Genomic DNA, 11,698 nt, shown 5'->3' on the forward strand with positions numbered 1-11,698 from the left:
TTGTGCCTAAAAATCTAAAAAATGAGATGGGTGCAACATTGAAGAAGTTATGACATGAAAGATGAAGAAATGGATGTTCTAGAGCCTTAAAAACCCTTCCCAGTGTGTGCTGGTGGTGGGAGCAGATGCTGACATCAGCCACAGGTCTTATTCTCCCAAAAAGGCCTCCTCACCTCCTGGCTAGAATGCCATGCGGGATTTTTGTCCACTGTGTCTCCTTTTTTTGGGCTGCCTTCTACTTTTCCTGTTTTAGATGTTATACTTTCATTTTCAAGTATTTGCTTCTTTACCTTCACTAAGTTTCTTTTGCTGGTGATCCATTCTTCTCTCTTTCTCTGCTTCCTTCTCTGCACTAACCTTTTTCTAATACCTCTGAAATGGCTTTGTTCCAATGGTTGCTTAATCTTTCTTCAGGAGTCCAGGTCCTTTTATCATTCAGAGACTCACAGACCTTGCCCTAAATCAAGCCAAACAGGAGGACAGCTGAATGAGAGCCAGTGACAAGGAATCCTAAGAGTTATAAGGACGTGGAGGGACATAGCTCTTCAGAAACTGCTAGCTCTTTTACATATAGACAATTTGGGCCTGTTTTAGAATTCATGTGTCATGTGACTATAAATGGTTGTTTTCCAAATGTGACTGACATACCTATTACGAACACTGTTGCTGAAAGTCATGCTGATGTGAAGACAATGACATTCTGGGTTTTAAGATTTCCCCTCTCCCCCATCTTTGTAGTGCTGCAGTATAGCAAACAATGTAAAGTTTTAAAAGATCACTCGTGAGATGGGTCACTGATTTTTTAATATAGATTCTAGATAGGTGTTTATTCACAGATGTGAAAGTAACCTTCAGAATACTAATATATGAAATATAAAGTCTTAAAGATAATGCCTATCACTGAAGTAACTTTCAAGCTGTATGTTAAAAAAAAATACCACTCAGGCTTAAGTTTATAAATGAGAAATCAAAACCAGGCACATGACTGGGTGCTTGCTGTGTTCGAGATGCTGAGAGACGAATGCCTACATCCATCTCGGCTCCAACCTGCAATGCCTTTGCACACGTCCACAAGAAGACTTCGGGCTTACAAGTATAAGTTGCTGGGCTAGATCTCTGAATCCAGTCAAATGTCTGCCGGTGCTTGTGGAGAAGGTCCTTTTTTCAACAATCCTCCTCTAATCATCTCTGGTGTGCTCATCTCTCCGACACCTCCTCCATGACAGAAGTCCTCCCTCTCAAATACTCCTCTCATGTTACCATCATTGATCTAGTGATGAATACTGGATCATTTAGTTCTTCTTTAGGATAATTCCAACATAAGAATTGTGTCTGTTTTCACTAACCTCAGGATCCCCCTATCTCAAAGCTGGCATCCTGCAAATATTTGTAAAGTAAATTCTAACGATACAAATTCGTTATCCTCAGTGAAAAAACAACTCAGTGAATTCAATCACGAGTATGTGAACAGAGTTCTGTTTCTATATTAACAAGGAAACAGCAACACCCTTTGGTATAAATGTGAAACAGTAATAAAAAAAAAGATAAAGGTGGGAGAGGTATCACATGTTCTAAAAATACGACACATTGGTACTGTCTCTTCTACTTAAAAAAGATGCTGGACTACTTTGGTGTCTTATAACATGGCCACTACACGTGGGTCACAATGTGTATGACAGCAGCAAATACAGTGGCTTTTCACTATGCACTCATCTGATGTAATTAAAATAATATTCTTTTATCAGTAAGAATCCATGAAGAATTTAGAAAGTGACTATGTTGGATATAATAATAGAACAACAGATTCTGGATAGCTAATTAAATAACGTTGTGGTGCGTTGTGGGGTTTTTGCTTTGTTTGTTTTTTTTTACCTTTTTAAACATTTTTATATTGTCTTGCACACAAAATCTGTATACATTTTGTTTCATTCATGTACACAGTGTTTCACATATTCCTTTATTCCCACTGTGTCTCATGCAACCATTCCCATACACTGTGATATAAAATGAATCACCATTGATCCATACCCACTGTCACCCTGTCTTTTATGGCTGATTTTTTTTGAAAGTAACAAAATGTGAAGGTTTACATTTTACTGCAAAGAAATGTTCTAAGACTATATTTAGAGATGGTTATTGATATAAACAGAAATGCGGAAGCTTAAGGACAACAAAATAAAACTAGTTATTTTGTTAAACTTGATAAATTCTCTCTACACAAATGAAATACTTTTGGAAAGAACCATACCATATATTCTAGTGTTATTTAGTTATACAACCAATAACACATTTAAAATGAAAACAAAATCTCACTGTAATAATATTGTTTTGTTCTTGACCATAAATTTACCTCTCAAGATGATGATTATTTGAGAAATAAAAATAAGAGCACAGTGGCAATACTCTCTGAGTATGCTCAGAGATGTTTCTCCAAAGATCTCAGCTTATCAGTCCTCTTAGGTGCTAGAAGGTGGACATTACACGTATTTTAGTGATGTCTCTACTGAACGTGCACAAAGTACCGTTATCAACCCTATGCTTTTAAGAGACTTTACCATTATTTATCAGTAACTGCTCTTGTGAAAGAAATATATGACTTTCTCACATTCGCTAAATCATTTGTCATAATTTGGTGCAAAAGAATTGTTTCTATGTAGGTATATTCTGTTAAGTCTCATACACAAGGTAAGAAAAAAGACTGAAAAAAACAATCTCATTTACTTTCCTTTCAGACCGTTCAGGTGCATGGCATAAAAATCTGCTTGACAGATGGTATGAAGCAGGCTGCCAGAAGCTCCTGACTGGGTTACTGGTTACTAGACGTGGTATGGTCCCATGTGGGGTCCAGGTGACCTGCCAGTGCTTTGTCCTTTCCTGCCACACACCCTGCACCCTGCACAGTGCTGGTTACCTGTACACTGCGGGCAGCAAGAGTCCTGTGTGCGCGAGGGGTTCTGGCAGAGCAGCGGCGGGCACACCTCTGTCTCGCACAGCACTCGTCCACTGTGGCAGGTACACTGGGTACAAGAGTCAATGTTCCATGTTTCTCCCTCCACAAAGTATTCTCCTCCAGGTGCGTGGCAAATGGAGGGGGTGCTGAGCTCTGGCTTCTGTACCACAAAGTCATCTGGGGAACGACACAGCCAAAACAAGGAAATCACTCCTCTGCAGTCTCAGAGAGTCCTGAAGATGCCGACGCTACTGTGGACTGGGCAGAGGGGATGGGGTTGCTGAAGGGGAACTTACGCTATTTTGATAAGAGGAATAATAAAGAAATATTGCATTCACAGAAATAAGGGAATTAAATGACTAGGAACAACTCTTGAAGAGAGGACTGGACCAACCAAAGGTACAGGGATTGTCTAGAATCAAGGGCTCTCATTTATGGAATAACTGTGATGGTCTGATTTCCATGTGAGGTGCTTCCGTTTGCTTTCTTTTATTCCTCACACCAGCCTTTTGAGGTAGGTACTCATGCCCTAATTTACATCTAAACAACCAGCACCTTGGGAACTAGATACAGAGAAAGGATCTAAACTAGAACCCATGATTGTCTGGATTCTGCACATTCCTCACGATGAAACACAATTTCCAAGTGATTTATGCCTGCCCAATCTACTTCATTAATTCTGGGATGCTGAGCATATGCTTGGAAATATATCCTGGGGTTTCAAAGCCACACCCCAGGAAGCTGAGCAGGAATGCTCCTGCAGAACCAAGAGTGAAAACCCACACCTGAGATTAAATGTTTGGAGATACCATTATTGAGTGATATCATAAATGCTGAGAGGAGAGATGATTTTCAGTCCCTTGGTGAAATGATAATGACAGAGAGGGAATTTAATGTTGAAACAGCCTTGAGAGGTATTGGGAGTTGCCCTGGAGTTGTGCTGGGGAAATGAGAAAAATGAAGACATTAACTGTATCTGTGTAATCCAAATACAACAAGCACTTCAAGAGGTGTTGACAGTGTCAAACACTGCCAAGAAGTATCTGGAGACAGCATGGCTAGCTCATGCTTGGAGCTCAACGGAGGATGGGGCCCTGGGAGAACTCCCACCCACATCTGCGCAGAGATGCTCCCAGTTAAAATGCCCCAAGAGCTCATCTGGGTTGTTTCTTTTAAAGTAATGATGAGCTTGAGAGTCTGAGATACTGATGAGATAAAAAGTGGTTTGGGGCTGATTTCCAGTGAAGGAAGTAACTTTTAAAACAGCCTTATCTCCAGGGACTTTAACTAAGCTTACATATCACAGAAAACTGACATTAGCTAATGCTTATTTTCACAAGCAACTAAATCCAGCCTTTTAGGATATGGAACAGAAAAGAAAATTAATAGAATGAAAACTGATCTATAAAAAAGAGTGTTAAAGAATATTTGTTGTGATTCATAGAGAAAGCAAACTGGGCCAAAGGGGTGTGGGGGTGTGTGTGTGTATAATAGAATGAACTATTAAAGAAGTCAGAACCACCATTTCTGGAATTTTAGAAATCTCTCTGGTCTTTGGTTAGTATTTTATGATACCTAGGAATTTTTGTGGCTGATTGAAATACGGATAGCTGTCAGACATTCTGTGTTCTGCCCAGTCAGAGAAACATGCACAGCTAGCAGCACAGAAGTCCTTTGCGATGACACTCACAGACAGTGGCCGCTATTACCTGAACATGACGGGCAGCACTGTCCAGGGTGAATGGTAGGGTTGCTACAGGAAGGCACTGGGCATGTGATCAGGGCACACATTTCCCGTCCATTGTGACAATAGCACTCCCGACACCCATCATGCCAGCTTTCCTCATTTTTATGATGATGGCCATCCATGGACAGACACGCATCTGACAGGACAGGTGGTCCAGGTGAAGCAGGGACTTCTGGACAGACACAAGACAGCCTGGTGAAGCAGCAGCTACTGCACAGGAGAAAGACCTACCGTATGCTTACAGGTAGCGGCACAAAGCCACTGAAGGGACAGTGACACAGGAATGCTCATGAGAAGCATTTATGTTATATAAGATTTCAATTTCATGAAAATAAAAAATATTTTTAAAAACCTCAACAAACAGCAAAACCAAACAAAAAGCCTGTAAGCACGCTTTTCTCTGGACTCTTTCCATTTGATATTTTCATATTTTACGTAATAAGCAAGTATTGATTTTTTTCTTTTCTTAATAGAGATGTTAATGAAAGTGTAGAAAGAATTTGGATTTCCATTCATTCACTGTTGCACATTTTCCTCCCTGCCTCCCCAGTTTGCTTTTCTCTTTGAAAAAAAAAATTTCCTTTCATTTTGGTACAATCCCACCCCACCCCACCCCCAACTCACTGTGCTATAAAGCTCTTATTCTGGACTGTTGTCATACAAATAAAACCTAATCACATATTACTTTTAAGCAGTTCTTTCTCTCATCTGTTTCAATGGAGTGTACACTACTTTGTCCCTTCTTCGATTTTTTTTTTTAACAAAATGCATGCATACATGTATGTTTAGCTAGGTACAGAACAATCATTTTACACAATGGGGCAATTCCAGGACCCTTGCAACATATTTTTACTCAGCAGAACCACTAAAACAGTGATTAGATTTTTTTTTCTAATGCTGTCTCCTTAAAAAACACTTTAAAGGTATTAAAGTGGTCTAACTTTTGAACACAAACATAGAACAATGTTTAGGGCCACTCATTGCTTAACTTGTGGACAAATTAACAACAAAATCAGACTGGCGTGGAGAGCACATAGGACAGGGCTAGGAATGGGCTCATGTGGCTTTAGGCATATCCCATAGCAAGAACCAGGCAACAAGGACACTCACACTTCATGCTTCTATGCAGCTACAGCTGACATATGTCAACTGAGCAAATGTTTACTTGGCAAAAGCCTCAGTTCTCACAAAAAACTATTACTAGAAATTAAATGAGTGGACATTGTAGCCACACTCATCCTTCAAGAGTTTTGAAAAGGAGATTATTTTTTTCCTTTCTGTCATCAATTGAACTATTCAGATCCTAAGAAAAAAGGGCACTTGATAGAGGTCAAAATAAATGTGCTTTAGGTCAAAGTTCCTCGGCAAATAAAACTCAAGAGCTAAGGTAATTAGCTTAAATCAATGCACTTACATATTAGATGTTTGCTTTAAATTCTATTTGAAGCTTTTACTCTTTAAGATGAAAAGGTAAAGGGAGACCTCCGGGATGGACCCCAGAGAAAAAGTTTTGTATCAGAGCAGGAAGCAATCACTCAAATGGTTTCATTCACACACTGTCCTTCTTGGGCTCCTACCTGTTTTGAGTGAGAGGGCCATATGCTCGCACTTACCTCTGCACTTGCAGATAACACAGCCGTGACTGTCGTGCTGGAAGCCCAAGGGGCAGATCTTACTGCACTCGGGTTCTGGGCACTTCTTACAGCGACAGATGTCACAGCCATGCTTATTCTTCCTGGGTAATTAAGATTTTGTCAGAGGTCAGAAAATAAAAAAGTCTCAAATGAAACAAACTGCACAGAGGTGATAGTGCTATTAAATGAATGCAATGACTCTTGCTCTCTTAAGACTTGGTAGCATTGAGATCCTGGAGTGGTGAGAAAAAAAGCCCTGTGGCTAGGACAGGCCATGCCTATGATCATGACCAAGACCGAGACTGAAAACTTCACAAGTACTACATGCTTCTAGGACTCAATGTCAGAATCCCAATGACACAGCTGTTGAGTTAGTTAGGAAACACGGACCAACAATAAAAAAGGTAAAAAAAAATCTATGAACAGGATTGTGAAGGCTGCACTGTTGGTCAATGCTGCAAAAGACTAGCAACTAGCAGTGAAAGATCACAGAGCTTCCTCACTTGACCACATTCTCTGAGAATCCACAGATCTGTGAAAATTTTACTAATACATTTCTAAAACTCATAAAAAACAGAATAACCTAAGGACCCACAGATCTAGGCATACCACATTAAAAAAAAGCCTGAGAGGTCCTACAGTTAAGGTCCAAGAGTTAGTTCATGATGTCTAGTTGTAAAAGATTATCAGTTTTGAAATATTCCACCCAAGGGGTTTACCCTAAGCACTTGGGGTAGAAAGCTAGATGAACTGATTTTTCCTCTTATAAGAACACTCTTCTATAGAGTGTTCTACTTTTGTGCTAAGCCGAGTGATAATATTAAATATGCGATATATATGTTGACTAACAACATCAGAGCAGAGTAAGTGGAGAGCCTGTGGACAAAAAAATCTTATCTACAACCTCACATATCCTATGAAATGAAATGGACACTGCCTGCCTGCAAATATGTGCTCAACACCAGGAAATCTTTTCTCTTCAAACCCAATGTTGGATGTGAATGCAATCTAGATTTTGAACTACCATCATACTGGAACAAGTGGAGCTAAATACTAACTATACTCTTACTGGTATCACTTTCATATTTAGGATCAAGAGCACTGATGATTTGAGAGGATGAGAAATTTCTAAGCATACTGTTCCCAATGGAACTATCCAAGTAAGTTAGTATTTATGTTTTCCCAATTAAAATTAGAATTGAGTCTCCTTCCCTTAACTAGAATTTCCAAGAGAAAGAATAAAAAGATAATGAAACAAAGTAAGAAAGAAAAAATGGCTCTAAATTTTCACCATTACTCCTTAACCTCACTGCCACTCGAGCTAGAAGCAACTCACAGCTGACCATCACTGGTTTCCCGAGGCTGTAAATCTTACAAGAGGAGACTGCCTATTTTTCTCTGAGAGCCGCTTGTGGGCTCAAGCCACCAGTGCCTTTGTCTGTGGGTTAGAGTGTAACTTTCTATGGTCTACGGACCAGAGTTAAAGCTTACAATTACTATCACTACATACACTCATCCAATTGGAAAGTTCAAGATACTTAAATTGGACGGAGATTGATAAAGAATGATTGCCAAAGGAGTTGTGTTTTTCTTTTAAGTGCCAAAGTGATATATAGTCAGAGGAAAAATGCCAAACCAGATCCAGAGAAACAGACAGCCAAGTGTCTATCTTCTCCCTGAACAATATAGGTTGTCACTGTAGTTTTGACGAAGTAATAAATATAAGTCATGTTTATATCTCCAGGTAAATTCATAAAGTCTTATTACTATGTGAAGAAGGTAAGTTAAAAAGTTGCTGCTTTCCAGGGCAAAAAAAACTAGGTAAGGACGCACTGTAATGTCCATAAGTGGTGGTTAACTGACCTTAAATGAACCATTACAAAGCAGTTGCTGGCGCAGCTGTGAAAAGCTATAGCTCACACAACTGGGACCTCATGGCAATCCTGTCTTCCTTCCAGCCGTGTTCTAGGGGCCTTGCTATGGAAAGTATGTAGAAGAGGCCCAAAGGGCAGGTTCCTAACAAGGCTCTGCTCATTTTCCTAAATGTAAGAGGGAAATTTGATTTTTATCTTTGGAAGCACAATCCTTTCTGTGTTTTCTTAATGACATGGACATCTGGGACACAACACATCATTAATCCACTCCCATACACGAAACAGCTAACAAAACAAGATTAATAAGGTTCTAGGCAATTAAGGAAAGGAAGTACGTACAGGTATCCAAGTGGACAGAACTTGTCACAGATCATGGGCTTGCACTTCTTCGGCCGTGGGCGGCACTGGCAGATCTCACAGTTGTGGGCATCTGTTTGGAAACCAAAGGGACAATCCAAGGTACACCCTCTTTTGAGGCTGGTGCACAGCTCCTCTCCTGTGAAAAAATACAGGCGTCATCATTTTTCACAAAAATGTCTAGAATGTGCTTCTTTGATTCCTAAATACCCTCCCAGGTCTAGGCAGACATTTGATGTTTACAAAGTCATCATAGCATTACTGTGGCTAAAAACTAGAGACTCTAGTAATCCAAGGCTACCACGACACATCTTTGTCATATCGGTGTAGTAACAAAATGAAAGCCAGCTTTGAGAAGCAAAATCCTTTAGTATACTCAAATTTAGTACAAAAGCATAGGCTGAGGACTATCATTCAAGATACTGATGACATTTAATACTTTTATCCCCATTAAATGTTTTTTATCCATCACCTCTAACTACTGAAAGGCATATTGTTAAAATGTGAAAATGAGAAACTTACACCACAAATTTCATTATTTTGTTTCTATTGCATCTGTCAGTGATAATTTGTTCTCAATTTTTCACACAATGCTTAGTCTTATGGGTGTTAGATGTGATATAGAAGCCTGTATATAATACAGAGTATAAGGGAATTTTTTTTAAAACCTCTTCTTTTTTTTTAAAAAAAATGCATCTTTTAGAACATGACCACTTAGATGTTTTCTCCCTACATGGTGACAAATATTCAAGAATTTGGATACATTTAGCTAGCTAACCAAAAACTGTACATTCCAAAGAAATACTCAAATTAATGTTTAACTCTCCAGTAAGTCTTGTATATGTTCTCAGTTGGCAGAATCTGTACATGTAACTATTTCCTGTTTGTCAGCCATGACATTCTAGAGGGAATGACACAATATGCTTGCAACAGGAACTCCTGGAGATGTGCAATTTTACTAACTCTTCTGAAATTATTTTAAGTGTTATTATATGGAATGTTAACAGAATTATAGGAAATAAAAATGTTAAGGAACAAAATACAGGCTTGGTGGTTTAACTAATGTGTCTAAATTAAATGCAAAATTTGAAAGGCAACCAAATATAAAGAAGAGAAGTTGATAATACAATGGCAAAAGAATGGCAATGTTTGATTACTGTTCTGCATGGCTTGGTAAGACAGGAAGCAGAGCTTGTTACTGCTTAAATAATAAACGAGTTCCATTTTAATTGGACATCTTTTAAGCATATGTACATAAATGCATAAGTTATTAGTAAAAACAGTACACACACTTTCCCCTGCCCAACATAAATCTTATAATTTAAAATTAAACTTTAACTAAAATGAATAGGTGAGACAGGTTCTTGTTTTACATAAATATTTTAAGAGAGCATCTTTTGCAAATCTAAGCTGGCACTACTTGAATACTTAATTTGCTATCTTCGAAAAGGGAAGTGTGATTTATGATATAATTTTCTACTTTGTCGTTATCATAAACCTTTCATTACACATATTTAATATAACCTCGTGAGTCTGTACCACACTGTGAAGCAACTGATTACTAATTTGCATCCTTACAAGTGAAATCTTTAAAAAGGCTCATTAAAAATTTTGTAATTATGCAACTTGAAGGGTCATCATTTTCTCATCTCTTTCCCATTATTAAGGGAATGATGAAGGAAGGAAAAGACTTTAAAAATTGTATTTCTTTCTTGGACACAGAAAACCAATCTATGATCAAAGCTGTCAATGCATTTTCCATTTAAGCAAACTTTTAAGTCTTGATGCTGATGCTGATAGATAAAATTGGCAATCCTCTGAGAACTTCTCAGAGTCCACATACCTGGGCATTAAATGCCTTGCAACCAGGGACCTGAGCTATCACTGCGCTGTTACGTTACGGTCCTGGTCAGAAAGAAGACGCTCCAGAAATCTTGATTCAGAGTGGTCTTCACTCTTAAAGAAAGTTGTTTATTGCTACTCAAGTGGAAACAATTTGATAAAAACAAAATTTGACTTTAACCAACTTTGTTTTGCAATAAATGAGCATTTCAAACAAAGGCTGCTGTGTTTAAACTAAAAGTAAGGACACTCATTAGAGAGCAACCCAGCTATGACGCACAGTGGGTCGCCTGAGTCACAGCCTGGGCTGAGTATCTGGATTCTGCTTCCCACAAAGGGAGCTCTTGAGTGAGGCCCTATTTTCTATATTTACTTAGCCCATTAGCTACAGTGTTTAAGTATGGAATGGGTTCCAAAGAAAAATCTGCTGAATGAATTCATTCCTGTTCTTGCTACTTACTATTGCTTTTCAGCAAGGCTGCCATATTTTCTATATAATACTTGCAGATCTGTTACTGCAGGGTTACGTCGTGACACAATTTAACTACTTAGAAATCAAGCTCTGGTTGTGCAATCCACACAGAGTTGTGCTGCCAGCTCCAAGATGTTGCCCTTCTACGACTATGAATCGACCAGTGGCTCTCCAGGCCAAAGATGGGCAACCTCCTCCCATGCAATTTATAGTCTCTGGAAATTTGCTGGTGGATCAGCTATGAGTTGGTTCTGACTCAATGGCAATGATGAGGTGAGGTGAGGTGAGGACTCACAATTCTGTCTATGAAGAGTCCAACCACAGTGCTCTTTAGAAATAAGGATGGGGATACTCTTACATACTTTGGACATGTTATCAAGAAGGACCAGTCTCTACAGAAGGACATCATGCTTGGTAAAGTGAAGGGTCAGTGAAAAAGAGGAAGACACTCAGTGACGTGGTCTGAAACAGCGGCTGCACTAATGGCCTCAAATCCATAGCTCTACTGTGGAGCGAGACAGGATGTGGCAGTGTTCTGCTCCGTTGTACATGGGGTCACTATGAATGCCAAACTTTATGGTATCTATTATTCAGATATATGCACCAACAACCAGAGCCAAAGAAGAAGAAATAGATGATTCCTAGGAACTTTTACAGGTGGAGAGCGCTCGAACATGAAATCAAGATTCATTGATAATACTGAATGACTGGAATGCAAAAGTTGGGAACAGAGAAGAAGAATCAGTAGTTGGAAAACATGGGCTTGGTGACAAAAATGAAGCTGGAGAAAGAATGACTGAATTTTGTACAATCAATGACTTA

At 39.0% G+C, this 11,698-nt stretch overlaps 1 protein-coding gene across 1 annotated transcript in view; it reads right to left on the reverse strand.

The window, feature by feature from the left end:
* CRIM1 (cysteine rich transmembrane BMP regulator 1 (chordin-like)) overlaps positions 1–11,698 on the reverse strand; it is a 262,797-nt gene that overhangs the window by 41,141 nt on the left and 209,958 nt on the right. Inside the window, exons 9-12 of the mRNA XM_006882357.1 lie at positions 8,545–8,701; positions 6,311–6,432; positions 4,660–4,869; positions 2,912–3,127 (exon numbers count right to left, since the gene is read on the reverse strand). Coding sequence (XP_006882419.1) covers positions 2,912–3,127; positions 4,660–4,869; positions 6,311–6,432; positions 8,545–8,701 — 705 coding nt within the window. The remainder of the gene's footprint in view (positions 1–2,911; positions 3,128–4,659; positions 4,870–6,310; positions 6,433–8,544; positions 8,702–11,698) is intronic.

This window comes from Elephantulus edwardii, unplaced genomic scaffold (genome assembly GCF_000299155.1).
Source record: "Elephantulus edwardii isolate Elephantulus edwardi_28Jun2011 unplaced genomic scaffold, EleEdw1.0 scaffold00019, whole genome shotgun sequence".
In the NCBI taxonomy this organism is placed as follows: domain Eukaryota; kingdom Metazoa; phylum Chordata; class Mammalia; order Macroscelidea; family Macroscelididae; genus Elephantulus; species Elephantulus edwardii.